The sequence below is a fragment of the Ahaetulla prasina genome, chromosome 3 (assembly GCF_028640845.1).
Source record: "Ahaetulla prasina isolate Xishuangbanna chromosome 3, ASM2864084v1, whole genome shotgun sequence".
Classification (NCBI taxonomy): Eukaryota; Metazoa; Chordata; class Lepidosauria; order Squamata; family Colubridae; genus Ahaetulla; species Ahaetulla prasina.
In genome coordinates, this window is record NC_080541.1 from 170,955,698 (window position 1) to 170,981,416 (window position 25,719).

A 25,719-nucleotide genomic window follows, 5' to 3' on the forward strand; every position below is an offset into this window, starting at 1 on the left:
ATTTTATTTTCCCGGTCTCCAAGATCACCACAGATGGGGACTGCAGCCAAGAAATTAAAAGACGCTTGCTCCTGGGGAGGAAAGCTATGGCAAATCTAGACAGCGTACTAAAAAGCAGAGACGTCACCCTACCAACAAAAGTGCGCATAGTCAAAGCTATGGTTTTCCCAGTTGCAATATATGGCTGTGAAGGTTGGACCATAAGAAAGGCTGAGCGCCAAAGAATTGAGGCCTTTGAACTCTGGTGCTGGAGAAGACTCCTGCGAGTCCCTTGGACTGCAAGGCGAACAAACAAGTCAGTTCTAGAGGAGATCAACCCTGACTGCTCTTTAGAAGGCCAGATCCTGAAGATGAAACTGAAATACTTTGGCCACCTAATGAGAAAGAAGGACTCACTGGAGAAGAGCTTAATGCTGGGAAAGATTGAGGGCAAAAGAAGAAGGGGACGACAGAGAACGAGGTGGCTGGATGGAGTCACTGAAGCAGTAGGCATGAGTTTAAATGGACTCCAGAGGATGGTAGAGGACAGGAAGGCCTGGAGGAGTGTTGTCCATGGGGTCGCGATGGGTTGGACACGACTTCGCAACTAACAACAACAACAACTCATTTGTAATAGAAAAGTGTCTGAGATTGGTTTCATTGGAGTTGATAACTGTAGCTGATAAACTACAGAAGATGGATAGTGTACAGGATTTTTGTGTGGTTACAATCTTTTTTACAATCTTTTTTCAATTTAGTTTTCATTTTGGTTGGTGTGGTCTATGTAACCTTTGTCATTTACCTTTTCAGTAAATATAATGACATTTCTAAAATAAATATGAACTATAAATATTGCCATTTATATTTATACTTTTCTATAAATATTTACCATGTAAAGATTAAGTTTAATGTAGATAGTAATTTATTATCCAGGCTTATATATATTGTCCCTGAGTAATGATGTGACAGAATTCTGAAATACCATGAAACACATGTAAAATAATTTTCAATGTAAGACTGTTAATTAGAAAGAATAGCTATATTTTAACACCCTGTGCTTCAAGAAGAACTACTAAGTTCAATATTCAAATGTCAAATATTCTGATTTTGGATGTCCTCTTCCTGCATTGATTCATTGTTTATGAAATCCACAAATATCTTACAACCTCAAAAGTGATTACAGAATGGTAAGGTGGAAGGTAATGTATAAACTAATCTGTAAACTAAATATTGTTTTGCAAAAATTCTTCTTTGTAAAAGAAAATTTCCTCAGAGCAATGTTATATACCCTATAATTTTTGTTGTAGTTCAGTGTCTGAAGTTTATGACTATTGATGGTTGTCTGATTGTTCATTGAATAAAACTATATTTTATGTTTTTCATTGGCTGTGTGGAAGAACAAGTATAAAAGCTGAAGTTATTGGATCTGGAACGGTGCAGTTATATAAACAATGGATTTAGGATTGTAATAGTTTATATATGCATTTGTTTGCTCCCCACCACCACCTCCACCCTCATTTATCTATGCTTTGTGCATGCCTTTGACCTGTGTCATCCCACTGGCACATTACAGGAATGCTGTCACCTTACCTGTGAAAGAGGTGAAAAATATGCCCCCTTACCAACATAGTGGGACTTCCTCCAAATTAATCAGTTTTTCAGTTAGATGTTTTGTATAAGTATACAGGCTTAGAAACTATTGTTTCTGGATATTAAAAATAAGATTGATGTCTTGGATAATAACTGTTATTGTTTCTGCTTTTCTATGAAGTAAGCTACACAATAATTCAAATTTAAGATTTCTTAGTTTGTTCTTTTGGTATCTTGAGTGAAACGTACCTCTATAAAATTTCAAATAAAACCTTACATGATACAATGATATGTAGGAATGACCTTGAGGGACAAAGGAAAGAGATGCTGCCTAGGGAACAATCAGACAAGAGAGGGAGGACACCCCCCCCACCATGGCTTAATGATCAAAGAAAAAAAAACTTGGGAAGGACTCATCCTAATTGGTCAGGCTAAAAGTGATGGCAGGAGATTTGAGACTTGCAACGCTCTGTTAATTTAGCCTTAAAATAAAATAGAATTAGCTCATCTAGTCATGTTTCCTGCCTGGTTTACCTAGGAGGGCTGATATATGTTCATAGGGACAGTGGGGAGGAGGGGATGATATGTAATAGGAATATCCTCAATTGTCCTCATATTTTATTTTTCAGTATTTTATTTTTCTACATTTAGGCATGAAAAACAAAATGCACAGGTACCGTATATCTGGTACCTTGTTCAATAGTAGTAACTGTGAGAGGGATCTTGGAGTCCTAGTTAACAATCATTTAAATACGAGGCAGCAATGTGCTGCAGCTGCCAAAAAAAGTCAACACAGTTCTCGGCTGTATTAACAGAGAGATGGAATCAAGATCACATGAAGTGTTAATACCACTTTATAATGCCTTGGTAAGACCACACTTGGAATACTGCATCTGGTTTTGGATGCCATGATGTAAAAAAGATGTTGAGTCTCTAGAAAGAGTGCAGAGAAGAGCAACAAAGATTGTTAGGGGACTGGAGGTTAAAACATATAACGAGCAGTTGCTGGAATTGGGTATGTCTAGTTTAATGAAAAGAAGGACTAGAGATGACATGATAATAGTGTTCCAATATCTAAGGGGCTGCCACAAAGAAGTGGGAATCAAGCTATTCTCCAAAGCACCTGAGGGCAGGACAAGAAAGCAATGGATGGAAACTAATCAAGGAGAGAAGCAACCTAGAAATAAGAAGAAATTTACTGACAGAACAATTAATCAGTGGAACAACTTGCCTCCGGAAGTTGTGAATGCTCCAACACCGGAAGTTTTTAAGAAGAGATTGGACAACCATTTGTCTGAAATGGTATAGAGTTCCCTGCCTAAGCAGGAGGTTGGATTTGAAGACTTCCAAGATCCCTTCCAACTCTGTTATTCTATTCTATTAAAGTATTACATTGTGGTCCATTGACGGCCTGTGGAGCTGGCAGCAGAGTCAGACAGTGAGGAAGTTGGGGAGGAACATGGGCCAGTCCTGGAGCCTGGGAAGGCTCAGATGAGGGCTCTGCATCAGAAGCAGAGAGGGGGCCCGGGTCATCTGGGAGTTATATGCTGCCTTCGGAGCCTCCAGAATCGGACATCAGTGACAGACATCAGAGGCAGAGTTGGAGATTAGAGGCAGAGGAACGGGAGTCTGTTCTCAGTGCGTGCATGCGCAGAGCTGCCAAAAGGCAAGAGCAGTTAAGACAAAAGGGACAACTCGGGAGTAGGGCTTGGAGATGATTGGCCCCTCCCATAAGACATAAAGGAGGAGCAAAGGCATGTGAGCCTTTGCAGGAAGCAATTTTGTTCATTCTGGTCAGTTTAAATTCTGAAGCTCTGTTTTGACTCTGTGTTTTGTGTGGCCTTGCAAAGCTAATTGCCAATTAGGTCTTTGGCAGCGTGTTAAGGGAGATAAAAGGTGGGTGCTTATCAGCCTTATCCCGAAGGATTGTGGCAGCCTTCTGTTGGACTCTTTACAAACTATTTGTGACTCATGACAGACTGTGAATGAACATAATCCACAGCCGTTGAAATAAAAAGAGCGTTTTTGGGACTAATCATGTGCTTTTTACTGTCTCAGGAAGCTAGGTTAGAACATATTCAAACTACAATAAATTGCGTTCTCAAATAGAATGAGTTTCTACTGGATAGCCTTTTTTATCAACTTTTTTATCAACTGCAAACCTTACTATTCGCCTCGTGAATTTTCCTCATTTCTTCTAATTGCTGTTTATGTCCCACCACAAGACTGTGTAAACAAGGCATTACGAACTCTAGCTGACCAAATCATGGAGGCTGAAACCAAACACTCTAATTCACTGGCCATTGTTTTGGGAGATCTAAACAAGGCAAACTTAAGGAAAGAGCTACCAAAATACTTTCAGCATGTCAATTGTCCCACCAGAGGCAAGAATACTCTAGATCATTGCTACACAACACTAAAAGATGGTTATCGGTCTTTACCACATGCAGCTGTAGGACACTCTGATCATTGCATCATTCACCTTGTACCTGCTTACAGGCAAAGACTTAAAGCCACAAAACCAATAATTAAATCAGTGAAGACCTGGACAGAGGAATCAAAATTAAACCTACAGGCATGTTTTGTCTGCACTGATTGGAATATTTTTAAAGATACCTCTGCAGACCTGGATGAACTCACAGATACTGTAACATCATATGTCAGCTTCTGTGAAGACCTATGTGTACCTACAAGGAACTTGCGAATATACAGTAACAACAAACCTTGGTTTACACCTAAACTTAAGCAGCTACGACATTCCAAAGAGGAAGCCTACAGAAAAGGTGATAAAATGCTGTACAATCAGGCCAGAAATGCACTAACAAGGGAGATCAGAGGAGCAAAAAGAAGCTACTCTGAAAAGCTAAAGAATCAGTTTTCAGCAAATGAACCAGCAAACATGTGGAAAAGTCTTAAAACTATCACCGGCTATGGCAAACCTCCTTCCCAGGCTGAAGGTAATCAACAACTGGCAGATGACCTGAATGAGTTTTACTGCAGGTTTGAAAGGAAACTACAGCCACCTATCTCCACAACCCCCATCTCAGACACACCAACAACAGCCAAGCCTCCTACAACTGACCCCATTTCATTGGGTTCACAACCCCTAGTGATCACAGAAAAGGAAGTGCAGGATCTATTTCACAGACAAAAGCCAGGAAAAGCTCCAGGCCCAGACAAGATAACTCCTTCTTGCTTAAAAGTCTATGCTGACCAATTGGCCCCCATCTTCACCCATATTTTCAATAATTCACTAGAGATGTGTTATGTTCCTTCTTGCTTCAAACGCTCTACCATCATCCCAGTGCCAAAGAAGCCCACCATCAAGGAACTGAATGACTACAGACCAGTTGCTCTAACATCTGTAGTCATGGAAACCTTTGAAAGGCTAGTGCCTTCCTACCTGAAAACCATCATGGATCCGCTGTTAGACCTCTTGCAATTTGCATACCGAGCAAATAGATCAACAGATGATGCTGTTAATATGGCTCTGCACTACATCCTACAACATCTTGAGTCTCCAAAGACCTATGCAAGGGTCCTTTTTGTAGACTTTAGTTCAGCATTCAATACCATCATTCCAGATATTCTTCTAACTAAGCTAAACCAGCTACAGGTACCGGAACAGACTTGTAAGTGGATCACAAGCTTCCTAACAAACAGGAAGCAGCAGGTGAAGCTAAGCAAGATCACATCAAATACCTGTACAATTAGCACAGGGGCTCCCCAAGGCTGTGTGCTCTCCCCACTTCTCTTCTCTCTGTATACCAATGACTGCATCTCCAATGATCCATCTGTTAAGCTACTGAAGTTCGCAGATGACACAACAGTGATTGGTCTCATTCGAGACAATGACAAATCCGCATACAGATGAGAGGTCGAACGACTAGCCTTGTGGTGCAACCAAAACAATCTGGAACTAAACACACTCAAAACCGTAGAAATGGTGGTAGACTTTAGGAGAAACCCTTCCATACTTCCACCTCTCACAATACTAGACAACACAGTATCAACAGTAGAAACCTTCAAATTTCTAGGTTTTATCATATCGCAAGATCTAAAATGGACAGCTAACATCAAAAACATCATTAAAAAGGACAGCAAAGAATGTTCTTTCTGCGCCAACTCAGTAAGCTCAAACTGCCCAAGGAGCTGCTGATTCAGTTCTACAGAGGAATTATTGAGTCTGTCATTTGCACCTCTATAACTGTCTGGTTCAGTTCTGCAACCCAACAAGAAAAACACAGACTTCAGAGGATAATTAGAACTGCAGAAAAAATAATTGCTACCAACCTGCCTTCCATTGAGGACCTGTATACTGCACGAATCAAGAAGAGGGCCGTGAAAATATTTACAGACCCTCACATCCTGGACATAAACTGTTTCAACTCCTACCCTCAAAGCAGCTATAGAGCACTGCACACCAGAACAACTAGACACAAGAACAGTTTTTCCAAGGCCATCACTCTGCTAAACAAATAATTCCCTCAACACTGTCAGACTATTTACTGAATCTGCACTACTATTAATCGTTTCATAGTTCCCATCACCAATCTCTTTCCACTTATGACTGTATGACTATAACTTGTTGCTGGCAATCCTTATGATTTATATTGATATATTGACCATCAATTGTGTTGTAAATGTTGTACCTTGATGAACGTATCTTTTCTTTTATGTACACTGAGAGCATATGCACCAAGACAAATTCCTTGTGTGTCCAATCACACTTGGCCAATAAAAAAAATTCTATATTCTATTCTATATTCTATTCTATATTCTATATTTATATATACATATAATAATCGAGATCTTTAAGTGATACATGTACTAGTACTTCATATATTGACAAAAAGATACAATATTGAATCCAATGCAAATAATAATTGAGAGTGATCTTAATTAAATACAATAAATAAACCTAGAAAATGCAGATAGTCCTCACTTACTGACTGCAGTTGGGACCATCAACTCCATTACAAAGTGAAGTGATGCAATTGTAAACTGAAACATGATTTATGAGATTAATTCCAACTGTGCTCAGTAAGTGAATCTCCATGGTCATTGAGTATGATGTTTATGGCAGCTTCTTGTGACTTTCTGCTAGCCTCCCTATTTGACTTTGGTTGTCATAAGTCAGCTGAGAAAATTGAAAACGGTGATCATGTGACCCTGGGATACTGTGACTGGTTTAAATGTACACCTGTTGCTAAGCACTCAGATTGCTATCATTTGACCACAGGGATGTTGTAATGGCTGCATGTTTGAGAACTGATTAGAAATCTCCTTTTTTAGTGTTGTTTGCTGAACAAACAGTTAATAAGCAAGCACTGCCTGCATAGGTAATTATAATATATTTTCTTTTATAAGTACTATTAAGGGATTTATTTGTGATTCATTGTCAGAGCAATTAATTAAAACTAGATTAAATTTTATCTCTACTTTTATAAAGTAATGAAAATGAATTTTCAAATTTGAATTTGACTATCATACTTTAATCTTAATATATCTCTAGGTATTTTGCAGATATCTATATGAAATTCAACAGTTTTATGCTTTGCCTGTTTACAGGTAGTCCCCGACTTACAACCATTCATTTAGTGACCATTTGAAGTTACAATAGCACTGATAAAAAGTGACTTATGGCCATTTTTCACACTAACAACCATTGTAGCATCCCCATGGTCACATGATCAAAATTCAGATGCTTGGCAATTGACATGTACTTATGATTGCAGTGTCCGGGGTCATGTGATCATCTTTTATGATTTTCTGACAAGCAAAATCAATGGGGAAACTAGATTCACTTAATCATGTTACTAATTTAACTGCAATGATTCACTTAACAACTGTGGCAAGAAAGGTTGTAAAATGTGGCAAAATTCACTTAACAATTGTCTTGCTTAGTAATGGAAATTTTGGGCTCAATTGTGATAGTGAGTCAAGGACTACCTGTATATTATTTATTTTCATTTAATGCAATTAATATTGACATTGGCAATGATCATTCATTTTAATAACTACAAAATAAGTTTAAAGTTATCCTATAAATAATAGAATAACAATTTTATCCTATAAATAATAGAATAACAGAGCTAGAAGGGATCTTGGAGGTCTTCTCCTCCAACCCCCTGCTCAAGCAGGATATTCTATAACATTTTCAAACAAATGGTTGCCCAATCTCTTAAAAACTTATAGTAATGGAACACCCACAGTTTCTGGATATAAGCCATTCCACTGATTAACTGTCAGGAAATTTCTCCTTAGATCTGGGTTGTTTCTCTCCTTGATTAGTTTCCATCCATTGCTTCTTCTTCTGCCTTCACATGCTTTGCAGAATAGGTTGAACCTCCCCCCATTCTTTATGGTAGCCCTAGATATTAGAAAACTGCTATCATGTCATCCTAATCCTTCTTTTCATTAAACTAGACATATTAAATTCCTTTAATTGTGCTAGCCTCCAGTCTTCTGACCATCTCTGTTACTCTTCTCCTCTCTCTTTCTAGATATAAAAAATGATCTTTTTTATATCATGGCAACCAACTGGATGTAATATTCCAAGGGTGGTCTTATCAAGGCATTATAAAGTGGTATTAACATTTCACATAATCTTGATTCTTTGATGCAGCCTATGACTATGTTAGCTTTTTTGGTAGCTGAAGCATACTGGTGGCTCATATTTAAGTCATTTTCTACTAGGATACCAAGATCCTTCTCACAATACATAAACATAAATTATAGGAAACTCAATTTCACTCCCCCCCCCCATGTAATGAATATATTTTCCAAAACTTGCTTTTTTCCTTTCATGTTAATGGGGACTTGATAGTAAACCAATAACTTATTTTTCTTAAGAACTATTTTGACATTCTTAGTATTTTTATAAATATCAAAGAAAGGACAAAACTGTAATTTCACTGCATTAATATTAATAATCATTTATCTGCCAGGAATACATTTAAATATCACTTGACATTTGCAGAGAAAGATTAATGTTTAATTTGTTATAAAACCTGAAATACATTGAAATTTTTAAAAATGCTTATATATTCACTAACGTGAAATAACAGGCAAAGGCTACACTTGAAAACAGTCTAATCATAAGAAAATACCAAAATATATTAGTATGTTTTTAAATGTCACTTTAAAAATACCAGGAATTTATGCAAAATGGTGTGAAGAATACCATATAAATCAGATAGCATTTTCAGTTGGAAAGAGTAAATGAGTGCTTCAAAGTGGTGCATTTAAAGTAACATGTGGAAACTCTGATCTTCTATCAAAAGAATTACTAATATAATTTTTTGAATGCTATCCGGGCATACAGTAAATTGCATGATTTTATGTGTTTTCAACCTGGTAAACTGGAAAACCTTCCATTTTATGTATTCAAGTAGAGCATTAGGGTGCAAGAGAGAAATTTCTAGTTAATTTATTACATGAAATAAATTTAAGCTTTGACTATTGCATGTTATCTCTTGGTGATCTCATGTAATCCTATGTTCTGCCAAATTGACAGAGATCCCTTGTTGGCCTGCTCAAAAAAGGTATCCAAGTCAGCTCTGCTCTTCTAGCTATATTCCTGTTCAGATATTTGATCACTATCGTTCACTCATTATTTCTAGAAATAAGTATCTTATTTTATTCACAAGCCTTCCTGTTAGATTCCTCCCTTCCATTAATGTTGCTAGACACTGGATGTCTATGTACTAGACCAGGGGTAGTCAGCCTTTTTATACCTACCGCCCACTTTTGTATCTCTGTTAGTAGTAAAATTTTCTAACCGCCCACCGGTTCCACAGTAATGCACCATGTATCATTGTCTGCACATGCCTCTTGCGCATCATGGATTGGGTTTGGGAGGGGGCGCCGGCTACCAGCTCTGCTTGTCTGTTACAGCTAGGTGGTGTGGGGGAGATGCACGAGCTGTTCTGGGACGAGGCTCTTTTATTTGCACTCGCACTATAGAGCCATTTAGTTTTACTTACATAACGTGAACTAAACTTATGCACGGGCGATACAAATAGTATATTTTCAGAAATTTAAATTGTCACAGGGAATTTTATGAAAACCTAATGAAAATGTTTTTAAATAATGCTACGAAATTTTTTTTTTAAGTCAATTAAATTAAAAAAAAGGAGATTGCTTCAGTATCAGACAAAATCCCTATCGCCCACCATGAAAGCTGGAACACTCACTAGTGGGCGGTAGGGACCAGGTTGACTACCACTGTACTAAACGCTAGGCAGACAATTTCTTAGTAGTTTCTACATAATGACTATGCAAAGTATTAAGGTTATCTCTAAGCATATTGCACATTATGGAAAATACGTTATGATAGAAAAGCAGGTTTATACCAGGTGAGAATCTGTGTTCATTGATAATTTCTGGCAGATGAGTGTAGTATAGGTCAGGGGTCTCCAACCTTGGCAACTTTAAGCCTGGCGGACTTCAACTTCCAGAATTCAAAAAGAATTCTGGGAGTTGAAGTCCACCAAGCTTAAAGTGTCCAAGGTTAGAGACCGCTGGTATAGGTAGTTCTTGATGTATGACTGTGGAAAAAGTCCTTTACAATCTCTACTTGACTTGTGACTGTTGCACCCTCCCTGCAGTCACATTATCACAATTTTTTTATTTTATTTTATTTTTATTTTGCATTTATATCCCGCCCTTCTCAGAAGACTCAGGGCGGCTTACACTATGTTAGCAATAGTCTTCATCCTATTTGTATATTTATATACAAAGTCAACTTATTGCCCCCAACAATCTGGGTTCTCATTTGGGCACTTAGCAGCTGGCTTGTATTTACGACTGGTTGCAGCATCTTGCAATTACATGGTTGTTATTTGCTATCCTTTTTACTGGTTTCTGGTAAAAAGTGTTCACTGGGGAAGCTGGATTCACTTATAACCACATGATTTGCTTAATTACTGTGGTGATTCATTTAACAAACACATAAAAAGATGGTGGTAAAATTGAGTATGGTCACATGATGACTCAACTTACAACTGCACTGTGACTACTAAAACTCCAGTCCCAATTGGCTTTCTTGGGTTAAACAGAATAACAGAGTTGGAAGGGACCTTGGAGGTCTTCTAGCCCAACCCCCTGCCTACACCACTTTAGACAAATGGTTATCCAATATCTTCTTAAACACTTCCAGTGTTGGAGCGTTCACAAATTCTGGAGGCAAGTTGTTCCACTGATTAATTGTTCTAAATGTCAGGAAATTTCTCCTTAGTTCTAGGGTGCCTCTCTCCTTGATTAGTTTCCACCCATTGCTTCTTATCAGGTGCTTTGGAGAATAGTTTGACTCCCTCTTCTTAGTGGTAACCCCTGAGATATTGGAAAACTGCTATCATGTCTCCCCAGTCCTTCTTTTCATTAAACAAAACATACCCAGTTCCTGCAACCATTCTTCATATGTTTTAGCCTCCAGTCCCCTAATCATCTTTGTTGCTCTTCTCTGCACTCTTTCTAGAGTCTCAGCATCTTTTTTACATCGCGGCGACCAAAACTGAATGCAGTATTCCAAGTGTGGCCTTACCAAGGCATTATAAAGTTTATGTAGCCCAGAATTGTGTTGGCTTTTTTGGCAGCTGCTGCACAATGCTGGCTCATATCTAAATGGTTGTCCACTAGGACTCCAAGATCCCTCTCACAGTTACTACTATTGAGCAAGGTACCACATATACGGTACCTGTGCATTTTTTTTTCCTAAATGCAGAACCTTACTTTTTTCCCTGTTGAATTTCTTTTTGTTAGATAGTGCCCAATGTTCTAGTCTGTCAAGATCTTTCTGTATCTTGAGCCTATCTTCTGGATTGTTGGCTATTCCTGCCAGCTTGGTGTCATCTGCAAATTTGATGAGTTGCCCATCTATCCCTTCATCCAAGTCATTGATGAAGATGTTGAAGAGTACTGGGCCTAAAACAGAGCCTTGGGGTACTTTACTGCATACTTTCCTCCATGTGAATGTAGTTCCATTGAGGACTACATGTTGAGTGCGGTTGGTCAGCCAGTTACGAATCCATCTGGTGGTGGTGCTGTCTAACCCACATTTTTCTACTTTATCTAGTAGTAGGTTATGGTCTACTTTATCAAATGCTTTACTGAAGTCCAAGTAAATTGTATCAACAGCATTCCTCTGGTCCACTAATTTTGTCACTTTGTCAAAGAATGCAATAAGATTAGTCTGGCATGATCTGTTTTTGACAAACCCATGTTGGCTTTTGGTTATTATTTTGTTTGCTTCTAGGTGTTCGGTGATTTGTTGCTTGATTATCTTTTCCAGAATCTTCCCTGGTATTGAGGTTAGGCTGATAGGTCTGTAGTTTCCTGGATCTGTTTTTTTCCCCTTTTTTGAAGATGGGAACTACATCAGCTCTTTTCCTCTGGCAGTTCCCCTGTGCTCCAGGATCTTTGAAAGATATAGTTCAGTGGTTCTGAGATCTCGTCTGCCAGTTCCTTCAGAACCTTGGAGTGTAATCCATCTGGTCCTGGTGATTTGAACTCGTCTAGGGTAGACAGGTGCTCACTTACTATTTTCTTCCCTATTTTAATTTGTGTTCCTAATCTGTTTTTTGTGGTGCTGTTTTTGATAGTTTGGACAGTTTTTTCCCTTTGTGTAAAGACAGATGCAAAATATGAGTTAAGTAGATCTGCTTTCTCCCTGTTGCTTGCCCCTTTCTTCCAACAATGGGCCAGTTGTTTCCTTGACTTTTTTCTTGTTTTTAACATGCTGAGTTCAAACAGGAATATCCAGTACTTATATTTTCTAGTCCCTAATAGGGAGGAAAACAGAAAATTCAAGGTTAGTCAAAACAATTGCATAATATATGTATATATGATTTTATTTATTTATTTGCTAATTTCCTGAATTCTAATAGGTTCTAAATGGCTTACAAAACAACAAATTGTAAAATAAAAGTAACATCTCCAACTTGTAGACACCCCAGAAACCATGACAGCATCATTCTGTGCGGTAAATTAAATCCCACATCTCCAAATGCCTTCTTAAATAGCCATGTCTTTTCAGCACAACAATAGAATTGGATATGGAGTAGCACTCTTGCCATATCTGTTGTCTAAAATATGTATTTGATTTTCTTCATTTTATTTTTTTTTAATATTAGCAAATACAAATAAAAATTGATTAGCATTCAAGAGAGAGAGGCTCTATAAGAAGATTCCTTTGAACTATAGATCTCTAAAATAACTTTGTTATATTACCTGCAGTGAAAAAATTCAGTATTCATTATTTTTTGTAATAAAAAGTTCAATAAATTTTCAGTATGTTTGAAAGCATAGATTTTTTTATTTTAAAGTTTTATATGGTTATTAATAATTTTATTGCCTCTATGTTGATATTATTCCTTAGATAAAAAGTGAAAACTGGCAAAATACTGACAATATTGACAAACATACTTTTGAAAAATAATTTGACAGTGTTCTTAAAACCTACTTATTTTGTCTTGCTGGACTCGCTTAAATTTTATATTATTAAATTGATTTATGGGTTTTAAATTTTTTTAGTAAATTTTAGGGGGAATATTTTTATCTATAAGTAGCCAAATTAAATAGGTTTTTTAAGGGTTGTTTTTAATTTTGTATTGTTGTTTCTTTCTGTATTTTATTTGTGGCTGTACACCGCCCTGAGTCCTTTGGGAGAAGGGCGGTCTATAAATAAAAATATTATTATTATTATTATTATTCTGGTTACTGCTACTTATTTTGAAGAATAGATTACTGGGACCTTTTAGTTAAGGTCTTTATATACCAGTAATTTTGTTCATTGTGCTGCTTGCTATTCTATATTTAGTTAACCCAAAATTATATTCTAGAAGCAAGGCACATAATACTTGGGTGTTTTAAGTAGAAAAGAGGGCATCTGACCTTTTGTTACTAATCTGTGACAGGTGCAACCTATTTTCTTCCAAATAGTGTTAATTTACATGTGCAAATCATCCTTTGAAATGTCTATTCTGTATAACCGCCACAGGGGAATTGATCATAGTCATGAATAGTGTAATGGGTAGCTGAGAGAGATAATTACTGATATTTCAGCACATTCGTGACTGTAAGTTAGTCTTTGAAGTGCATTTTTGTTTTCACAGCTTATTGCTAGAGCAAAGTTAGTTATTCATTGCTGGCCGAAAACAAAAGTGTCTGTAAAAGTTTGTATATAAGGGACAGCACATTGTTACAAATTAGTTTCCTTTACCATTTCTGGCAAACTCATTACAAAGTAATCGTGGCCTGTGTTGAAGTGCACTTCCTCTGGGACCAATAACTGTAAATAAGCAGGGCTGCAAGCTGGCTGATAAGTTGTTGTTCTGAAGATAACAGTCCTTTTTAGCAGTGTATTTGACCTTTTCTTTTATATTGCCTGAGGCTTGTCTAAGACCCTCAAGGACTATTTTTTTCATTTTAAAGTTCTCTGTAGAAAAGCACAATGTGTGTTTTAAGAAGGTTTTAAGATTGCTTAATGTATCTCATTTATTTATTTATCTTTGCATTTTTATGGTAATTGTTTGGCACATATAGAAACTCCAATTAGCATTTCATTGAAACAGGATTTCGTTGTTTATGACATACAGTCTTTCTGATTTGTTTTAACATTTTATAATGTGCTGAGAATATATTGAGAGATAACTGAAGCAGTATTTTTACTTCTTTTCTTTATATTCATAATTCTAAATGATATCCACTTTTATGTTATTTTATTTATTTATTTATTTATTTATTTATTTATTTATTTATTTATTTATTTGATTTCTATACCGCCCTTCTCCCGAAGGACTCAGGGCGGTGTACAGGCAAAAATAAAACAAACAGTACAATATATAATTTAAAATGCAATTAAAAAACTTATTTTAAAATTGCCCTGAAAATTAAAATATACAGTGAGCTAAAAACCCCATTTAAAATTAATTAATAAGAATTTTAAAAATTTGATAAAATTCAATTCAAGACAGCCCCGCACGAATAAAAAGATGTGTCTTTAGTTCGTGACGGAATGTCCGAAGGTCAGGTATTTGGCGTAAACCCGGGGGAAGCTCGTTCCAGAGGGTAGGAGCCCCCACAGAGAAGGACCTTCCCCTGGGGGCCGCCAGCCGACATTGCTTGGCGGACAGCACCCTGAGAAGTCCCTCTCTGTGAGAGCGTACGGGTCGGTGGGAGGCATGTGGTAACAGCCACATGCATTTTATAATTGTACATGAAATAAAACAATAGCCTTATATAGACAGCTAATGCGAATATGAGCAGCAACTAAGTGAATAATGCTAAAAGTAATGAGTCTATCTCATATATTAATTTCACCTTTTAAGTTGCATTACTGAAATAAATGAACTTTTGTACGATATTCTAATTTTTTGAGTTTCACCTGTATGTCATTTCTCAGATATTCTGCTACTACTGAGGATATATTCCAGTGTTTTGCATTTGTGTAGAATCTGTTTTTAGTTTTCTGTATTTGTATACTAATAATAATATACTAATAATGTAAGAGGAAGATCCAATGTGCTTCCAAATTGGAAAAACCCTGCAGTGTTAATGAATATTATTATGCAACTTTTCTTTCAAGTAAAAAGAAAAAAAGGCAGAAGGACCAATGGCAGAAGGTTTTTAGGGGTGGGGATAACAGGGGAAATTGTATACAGGTAGTCCTCAACTTACAACTACAATTGAACTGTTGCTAAGCAAGACAGTTGTCAAGTGAGTATTGCCTCATTTTACGACTTTCTTTGCTCAGTTGTTAAGCAAATCACTGCATATATTAAGTGGTCGTTAAGCAAACCTGGCTTCCCTCATTGACTTTGCTTAAACCAGATGGGAAGGTTACAAATGGTAATCGCATGATCCTGGAACAGTGCAACTGTCATAAATACATGCCAGTTGCTAAGTGCCCCAATTTACTCACACGACCATAGGAGAGCTGCAACAGCTGTAAGTGTGAAAATCAGTCATAAGTCACTTTTTTTAGGGCTGTTTTAACTTTGAATGGGTCATTAGAGCCTCGGTGGCGCAATAGTTAGAGTGCAATACTGCAGGCTACTTCTGACTGCTGGCTGCCTGCAATTTGGCAATTCAAATCTCACCAGGCTCAAGGTTGACTCAGCCTTCCATCCTTCTGAGGTGGGTAAAATGAGGACCCAAATTGTTGGGAGCAATATGCTGACTCTGGAAACCTCTTAGAGTGGGCTCTACAGCACTGTAAAGTGGTATATAAGTGCTATTGCTATTAAATGAATAATAGTAAGTCAAGGACTGTCTTTATAGAGAGGTATTTTCTCTCCCATCCATAACATTCTATATTTGAGATTGGATAACTGATTAACAGAAGATCAATCTAGAAGTAGCAAAGGAACTAAAAGGAGATTACTAAAGTTCCAGGGAAATTGTAGTAAAATCAGAAGTTTTGGAGAAAAGGAACTGTGAAATCATTAAACTTGTCTGACTGAACACTGGGAAGCTCCACAAGTAAAGTATATTATGGTTTATGGAACAGGGCAGTTTGCTGATTTTTGCTTAATTTCTCATCCTGTCTCCCCCCCCACCTTTTGAAGTCAGTTTACTCCACTTAATTTCCGTTATATTGAAATATTGGGTCAATTCTTAAGCACATTATAAAAGCATTTCCCATTTTAATTTATTTCCAGGCACTCTAAAAACTTAATATGGCATCTTTATTTTTTTGTTATTATTATACACAGAAAAAAAAAAAGGTTTAAATGAGGTTTTAAATTTGTATTTAAAAGTTAGAGCATCATTTGAATTTAACTGTCTATTCTTTTAGCTTTTTATGTATTATATGTTTTTCTGTTGTTTTTGACTGTGAACCGCCCTGAGTCCTTCGGGAGATGGGCGGTATACAAATATAATAAATAATAATAATAATAATAATAACTATATGAACTTACAGCTTCCAGTTTTTGGCCTTCATATACATCAACTTCTTCTCAAGAACCTAAGATGTCACACTGTATCACCATAATATATGTGTGGATCCAAGCAGTATGGCCTTTTGCAATTGCCTGATGAAAATTTCATCAATATGCAGATTTTCTAAGTGCCATCAAGCTTTTCTGGTGGGTACTAAGTGTGCCAATAACCACTGGGACCACTACAACCAGTTTATACTATAAACTTTCAATTTTGATTTTCAAATCTTGATACGTTGTCATCTTCTCCAATCCTCTTCTATGCCCTGGTATTGACATATCAATTTTCCACACTTATTTCTTTTCAACCAAAGTTAAATCTGGAGCCAAGGATACCGAAATACATTGGTCTGAGTAGTCCTGTCTTGTCTTTTATTTTATCAATGACATATTCATTTATGAAAGAATGTCCTTTGTTCAAAAAATGAACCAGTAAAACTTCTGATTGGCACTTTTCTGCTAAAATAACCATAGGAAATGCCTTTTAGTTTCAAATACAAAACTGCTGGACAGCTATAGTGATGAAGGGAGTTCTGCCGTGAAATGACAAACACTTTACTCTGTTTTAGAAAATGAAATGTGCTTATATGGTCACGTAGTACAGTGGTCCCCAACTTTTCCAGTTCTGCAGCCCAGCGCGGGGGGAGTATGTGAGTGGCAGACGCATGTCCATGCATGCAACTCCATTTCACTCATGCAAGTGGAGAGTGCTTGTGCTTGTGCATGAATCTCCACTTGCACAAATGAAGGTCACTTGAGTGGAGGGTGTTTGTGCTTCTGCACAAAGCTTCCCTCATGCAAGTGGAGGACACTCATGTGCGAAGCTTCATTTGTGTGAATGGAGCTTCATGCATGTGCACTTGTCCATTTCTCCTATAGCCGGTTTCGAACAGGCCGCTGCTCAATAGTGGGCCATGGCCTGGGGGTTGTGAACCCCCAAGCTAGTATATTTGAGATAGCATACAATTTTATTAGGTCTTTTGGTGAGTTAACCATGATGTTGCCATAGAGGGATTTTGTGGAAATCATAACCTCACAATTTGCTTTGCAAATGTTTCTAGGAAACCTTGGGCGTGTTGACCATATTACTGAATTTGAATATGATCTTTTCATCAGACCAGACACATGTAATCCACGTTTTCGAGTCTGGTTCAACTTCTCAGTTGAAAATGTAAAAGAATCTCAGGTAAGCGCCATTTATGTTGAAGATTAAGGTTATTGTTGAAGAAATAACAAATTATTTGTAAACTAGAGAAGTACTTTGCTGGTTGTTTAATATAACTGTGTTGTAATATATTTCTTTAATCAGATTGTACATATTAAGTTGAGAAAAGTTTTTTGCTTCATATGATTGCCTGGATTACTTTGGCAGCCTAAAAAAATACTTGAAAGTCTAAAATACCATTATTATTAGCTTATTGTTCATAGTTTGTTATAAAGCAGTTTCTAATCTTGATCCTTCTGTTTGCTTATCATTTATTACCTAGGAGGAAAAAAATGCTTCTGTTGAATGTTTTCTTTATTACATTTCAAAAGGATTTGGTATATGTACTTTGCATATGCTTTTAATTAGTTTTTGTCTTTCAGTTGTTCATTTATATTGAAATATAATTTCATGTTGGTACCCCATAATTAACAAATATTCTTTTTTTACACAAAGCGTGTGGAATGTACTGAATTTGAAATCTTTCTTATCTTGCTTTATTGACTTAGGATTTTAAAATTTAGCAGCCTTATCTCATTGGAACGTCCAAACAATCATTTAGCTACAGATGGAGTTCAGTCTTCCCTTTACAGATAGTCCTTGACTTACAGCCATTCACTTAATGACTGTTTGACCATTTTTCACACTTATGGCCATTGCAGCATCCTCATGGTCACATAATTGAAATTCGAATGCTTGGCAACTGGTTCCTGTTTATGATGGTTGTAGTGTTCCCAAGTCACATGATCATCTTTTGCGACCTTCTGATAAGCAAAGTCAGTGGGGTTTGTTACATGTTACTAACTTAACAACTGCAGTGATTTACTTAGGAAGTGTGGCAAGAAAGGTTGAAAATCGGGAAAAACTCAATAAATGTCTGACTTAGCAACAGAAATTATGGGCTCAATTGTGGTTGTAAGTCAAAGAATATCTGTATCTCCCTATAAACTCTAAACAGTGTATTTCCTGATGTTTTCTTTATCTTTTTACACTATTTGATGCTATGTATTTATCTTGATTTTTAAAAAAAATAAGATGTCAGGATTGAAATGAGGGTCCTTGGTGCTCTCTGAGCAGCCCTCAAATATTAGAACACTGCTATCATGTCACTCCTAGTTCTTCTTTTCACTAGACTAGACATACCTTAATCCTGCAACCATTTCCATTTTAGTCTCCAGGCTCCTAATCATCCGTTGCATTTGAATGTATTTTCAAAGGCCTTCATAGCTACTCTTTCAAGTGCTAGTTTGTGGCATATTTGCTGACTGCTTGTTCCTTTGCTGTTGATTGTTGATCCTGAAAGACTATCCACCACTTTGATATCTTCATTATCAATTTAAGGTGGGTTTTCTACTTATTGTTATTAGTTCGGTCTTCTTTATTTTTCATTTTAGCTCCATCTTACAAATTATTTTAAAAGGCTGAATCATTCTGCATACCCTCTATTGGCTTTTAAGTACCTGATGTACCACATTTAAAAGTAAGATAATACTATTACAACCTTCAGCAAGCAGAATATTACCGGTAGTTAGCGGTAAAAAAGTACAAATGCAAGAAAAGTCTTTACAACATTATTTTTACCCAAGTTTATAATAAATGTATGATTATGACACATGTTTATGTACCGTGTTTCCGGAAAATAAGACTCTGTCTTATATTTTTTTGAACCTGAAAAAAGCACTTGGCCTTATTTTTGGGGAGGCTGCGCATGTGGTTTTAGCAAATGCGCTCAAAAGCCCGATTGGGCTTATTATCCAGGGAAGTCTTATTTTAGGGGAAACAGTATGCATGTTGATGGTCTATGTTAGAAACCACACTCCAATGAAGTACAGAGCAAAGCAATAAAACAAACAAATATAGGATCAAATAAACATTAATTTAATATTTAGTGATTAAAATGATTTGTTTTATAACAAGTATGCCAGTATCTATTTCTATCTTACAGTAGATGCAAACCATTTTACATACTATAATATATTTTATGTTTATCCTATCAATCTTAGAAGGAAACAATCAAAACTATTGATTGTATTTGATTGGTTCCATTTTTGGGGCCTTAGTCAATAATGATCGGACTATACAACTGAAAAATGAAAGATAACTTATCTCCTTGACACTGAGATATGAAGAGATATAGTATATATTCACAGGATATTTATTTTGGTGGTTGCATGCATATAAAATAATGGATTCTCCATTAGTTTGGTTTGTGAAGTTTGTAATGTATCTTCATGTAATCTTTTTTCATCTTTCAAAATTTCGGTAAGACAACTTGTGTCTGAATGTAATGAGGCTTTAACAGCACCTTGGGAATCCATAAATACTGTACTCTAGATATATTAAAGAAATATTTCAAATCATTGCATTAATATGTATATGCTTTACATTAATTGTATCATAAGAACCATAGAGACATGTTCTTTATACTGAACATGTCATAAAATAGTTAAAATGATTTATTTAAGATCATTAAATATTTTATATTTTGTTCAAAACCTCTTTAAGTATTTTCAGATTACAGTACCATGTATTCCATACCTGTTTAAAAGCCTTGTGTGTATGTATGTCTGTGTCTGTTTCTGTGTGTGTCATTTCAGCATCATTACTAACACCAAGAAGACCAAAGAGGAGCTCACTGTGTGCCTTAAATAACTTGATCTAAGTTACTCAATATAATATTCATAGTTATGTTAGATACATTGTTACCAATATGGCATAAAGAATGTGTCAATTTCAGGTTTTGTTTAAACATAACATTTTAATTATTTGACTATTAACAAAGTACTCAATTTTTATGATATGGTTTTATTTCATATTATATCATCATATATTATTATCAAATAATATTAGTCATATTATTTCACATACCAAAACTACACACATAAGTGTGTGGATGTCTGTGTGTATTGTATGTATGTGTGTGTATACACACACAATATAGTTCTTATTTTTAGAATAATTACATTCTCCTGTTTTAAAGCACACATTTATTTGCTTTTTTTGCAGAAAAAGGGAAATAATGTATTCTAATACGTTACTGGCATAACAAATTTTAGTCTACAGAATAGAATTAATATTTTATTATTTATTTATTTATTGTTTCAATTTCTATACCGCCCTTCTCCCAAAGGACTCAGGGCGGTTTACAGCCAAAGTAAAGACAGTTAGTACAATTTTTAAGACCAGTTTAAAAGGAAAATTTAGAGTTGGTTGAATAACTTAAAACCAATAAAACCCCTTATTAAAACCCCACTAGGCCAGTCCTGCACGGTGAAACAAAAATGTTTTCAGCTCGCATCGAAAGGTCCGAAGATCAGGGAGTTGACGGATACCTGGTGGTAACTTGTTCCAGAGGGTTGGTGCCCCCACAGAGAAGGCCCTCCCCCTGGGCGCCGCCAGCCGACATTGACTGGCCGATGGCACCCTGAGGAGAACCTCCCTATGGGAGCGCATTGGTCAATGGGAGGTCGCCGGTAGCAGCAGGCGGTCCCGTAAGTAACCCAGTCCTATGCCATGGAGCGCTTTGAAGGTGGTAACTAACACCTTGAATTGCACCCGAAAGACCACCAGACGCCAGTGCAGCCTGCGCAGGAGAAGTGTTATATGGGAGCAACGAGTCGCTCCCTCTATCACCCGTGCGGCCACATTCTGAACTAATTGGAGTCTTCGGGTGCTCTTCAAGGGAAGCCCCATGTAGAGAGCATTGCAATAGTCCAGACGAGAAGTGACGAGGGCATGAGTGACTGTGCACAAGGAATCCCGGTGATATATGAGTTGATATAGATAACATTGTGTTAAATTTATATGCTTAATTATTAATATTTGTAAGAACATGTCAGCTGCCAATTTGTTAGAAAGATAGCAAGTATATTTTGTATTTCTGACTCTAAGTCTGATCTTTGATGAATATAATATAAGTGTATCTAATTTCTGATATGATGACATGTGTCTGTCAGAAGTGAATTCTTATGAAAAAAAAAGAATGCTATATTGTTATCATCATAATTATGAGTGATGTGATGCATTTAATTGAGTTTCTATTTAGCAACTTGTAACATATTTCATAAATAAGCTGTCAGGCCTGGAAACCATACTAGGCCTTAGGTTTCCAGACGCTGCCACATTTTTCCCCTGAGGGGAAGAAGGGGGGTTGAGGGGTATGGTAACATTCTTCAAGCGATCAAGGTCGGATTGTGTTCACATCTGCAAAAGGAGTGGCATGAGGAGGTTTCGAAAAAAGTGGAAGAATGTTGGACCATGTGACCAGCAAAGGGGTTAGGGGGGTGGGAATCTTGGGGTTTGTATAACTGGGAAAAGAATCCGGAAGTTCAGTTTTGGAATTTCACTCATCGTGTGCCAGTTTCCTTATGCTAGTAAAGAACTCTGAAAGACAATGGCTTCTGAGTTTTTTTTATGCAGAAGAGGTTTTTCTGGAACCTTGACATTATTCCAAAACTGTCAACTTTCTTTGGCTTAACAGTACCCTCTCCTCCGCTCAGGGGGCCCGTTAGGGGGGTGCTGGGCCCCAGCCTCCGCAACCTCCGCAGCGGTGCAAAGACCCAGCAAAGATGGAAGGCCAGCAAGCTGAAAGCAGTGAAGGGGCCGAGAGGCTGGAATCTGAGGACTTGGTCAAGATCACCTACTTCCCATCGAAAGATATGACTCAAAAGCCTGAAGTGGAAAAGCCTGCTTGTCAGCTTGATGCACGGCCTAAAGACTCTGATTCATGGGTAAGCTGTCGCTCTGGCCAAACCCCTCCCCATCAATTGCAAGAAGTGAGATCCCTGGGAGAGAACATTTCCCCAGGGCGGAATGGAAAGCCCCCTCCCTCTTCTCAATCTCAATGGAGGGCAATAAAAACTGGAGAATCGGGAGAGTCACTTGATTGGGACCTGAGAAACCCCCTAAAATCGCAATCCCTGTTGGACCTCCTGGAAACTTTTGAGCGTTTGGAAGTGAGACCTCGCATAAGCTCAGCTCACCTCCCTCGAGAGTCATTGACTTTAGCTCAGCCTAAATTCATCTTCCCTCCCACCAGAGAGGGAGAAATTACTGAAGCTCAAAGCCATTCTGATGAACGCAGGAGGCCCTCCCTTCCCTCCTTTAGACGGCAGGGAGTTCAGGCAGCATCAGGCACTTGGGGGGAACCGCAACCCCCCCCAATTGACTTTTCCCGCCAGCCAAGGCCTACGTTACCTCCTACTGCTTCTATTCCTCCCGGTTGGGCATTTTATCCTGGACAAGGATGGATCCAATACCAATGGCAACCAGCAAGTTCAGCACCTTTCTTTCCTGGGGGCCCCAGGCTGGGGTTTGCCGCGCCAGCTGAACCATTTCAAGGACTTTTTTTTCAGCAGCCAGGGGGGATTCCACCCCTCTTTACAACTCAGCAACCAGCCACGATGGCTTCACCCCTCCCCCAGCCGCAAGCATTTTTTCAGCCATCAACAACAACCATCCCACAAATTCTTCTTCAACCACAAGCAGGCCAGCTAAACCGACCTCCACCCCTTCACCCAACCCCTCCCGCTTTCAAAGCAACCTTTGATGGGAATCCACACCACCTGGCTTACTTTCTCAGCAGAATTGAGGCTTACGTTGAACAATATAGACATCAATACCCATCAGAAAGAAGCCTAATCAACGCCATCTCGAATGGTACGAATGTGGGGCTAGCCTCAGAGTGGATAGCTCAACTACACAATGAACGTGCACCTGAATTAAACGATGTTCACGGATTTATTGCATTGCTTCGCAACTGGTTTCAAGATGACCTAATTGCAGAATGTGAAACCACCTTAAAAACTATGAAACAAGGTAACAGGCCTCTAAAAGAATTTCCCAGTTTGTATAATTGGGAAAAGAATCCGGAAGTTCAGTTTTGGAATTTCACTCATCGTGTGCCAGTTTCCTTATGCTAATAAAGAACTCTGAAAGACAATGGCTTCTGAGTTTTTTTTATGCAGAGGAGATTTTTCTGGAACCTTGGCATAAACCACGATCCATACTTCGAAGACATATCCAGCATATAGAAAAGACTGCTACACTGTACTTTGTATAATACTTACAATTTTTCTTATTTCTGTCTCTATATATTCTTTCCAATTAATGTTGCCTGTTTGCTATCTTGCAAATGGAATGGACTTCTATTGCTGCATTCTTTTTTTTTTTTTGGCAAAGTAGAGACTGGCACTCAAGTTTCTTACTAACAACTATATTAAATGTTGTTTTGCTGCTTTTGAATAACCAGGAGTGCTAGAAGAATATGTATTTTTAGTTTTTCACCCACTATATCTTGTGTTGCTGCTCAAAATACATTCAGTCAGAGAATGATACTACGATAAGGGCAAAGCAAAATGGAAAAGGAAAGAAAAATTGTAGAAAATTTTATAGAAATGTTGATCATAGATTATATTCAAGACAGATTTTCTAGTTGCTCTTTAAATGTCTTTTCAGACGTTTATGGGGATTCTCAATCATACAGGTCATAGTTGTTCAAGAAAATCCAGCTGCCTTGTGAAAAACACTTTTGTGTCTTTTCAGATGCTATAATTTTAATTTTTTATTTTGAATTACTCATAGAAATGACTGAGCCTAATCTCATAGCCTGGGACTAGTTGTATACCACCTGATCTGCTACCAGCATTCTTTGAATTTTATTGCAATTGCCAGAATATCAACCTGTATATTTTGTTTAGATACATTTTAGCAATATCATTATCTTTCATCAATAATGCTAATACATCAATTATTTTTTTAAAGTGCAGTTAAGGGGAAAATGTTTTGGGTCTATGTCTATTGCAAAACAAATTGATTACCAAATCTATAATGGGAACTTTTTCATCTCTCTGAAAATCTCTGTAATGACTGCCTTGAATGTCAAATAATATGCAGTATGAATGAATAGGATCCCTTAAAAAAAAGAGCTATGGATAACAGTAATGAATGATTGTAGAAACCTAGAGCTGACCAATTGGCCTTATTCCAATATCAGAAACAGTGTTGTTTCCCCAAGTACCTTCTTTATCATAAACACTTAAAATTTTGCCTTTATAATAAATTACTATTAAAAATAAATATTTTAATGCTTTAAATAATGTTCTAAGCTCAGAAAATTCTTGTATTTGTAATAAATAGTCCTAGTAATGCATAACTTCATGCCTCTTTTAGATACTTCATTGAATTGAACATAATGAACAGTGATTTATCACCTTCACCTTACACTCATGAAAATTGAAATATTTTCAACAATTTAATTTTCTGGATCAAATACCACTTCATTTCAACAATGAGTATGAGGAAGTTGGGTATAATCACAAAGCCTTATAAATTTCTTAATTTATATTTAAGAATTTATAAATTATCTTAAAACTGTTACAGCAGCAAACAGTTATTCTTTTGAATAACTTTGTAATTATTAGTATTTTACTAATTCATAAAATTTCTATGCATTTTTGTGGGTTATACTTTTCAGTAAAATTATTTTTCCTTCAGCTACCTATAAGGAATTATTACATATATCTAAGTTTAAGGGAAGAATAGAAAACTGAGCCTTATTATCTCTATAGATTATTAGCTATGGCAGATTTCCTGTCACCCTAAAACCATTCTGTGAACAATGTTATGATCTTTCTTCATGGTTCATAACACTGAATTCATCAGGGAGAAAAGCTTGGTGGTTAAATCTCATACTGGAATAGGCTTCTTGATTGTTCTAAGCTGCAGAGGAATACAGCAATAACTTAATTCTACAGAGAAGAACTAATTCCTTACTGATGAGATATTTCCTGTTTTGGGAGGCTAAAAGCAGTTGCTTGGAATTGTCTCATGAGCAACTAATACAGAAACTGAGAAGTGAATACAGGAAAAAGGAAAGGTAGTAAATATGGATCAAAACCTCCTCATTTACTGTCAGAAATAAGATACGAACAGTATTAAGTCACGTCGATGAAACAAACCAGCACTTATCTGTGGTGAAATCTGTAAAGTGTCTTCGATTGC

The 25,719-nt window shown here is 37.0% G+C and overlaps 1 protein-coding gene across 1 annotated transcript in view; it reads left to right on the forward strand.

Annotated features, from left to right (window-relative positions):
• Positions 1-25,719, forward strand: part of AGBL4 (AGBL carboxypeptidase 4) — a 950,336-nt gene that overhangs the window by 20,994 nt on the left and 903,623 nt on the right. Inside the window, exon 3 of the mRNA XM_058175448.1 lies at positions 17,576-17,700. Within this exon, the coding sequence (XP_058031431.1) occupies positions 17,576-17,700 (125 nt within the window). The remainder of the gene's footprint in view (positions 1-17,575; positions 17,701-25,719) is intronic.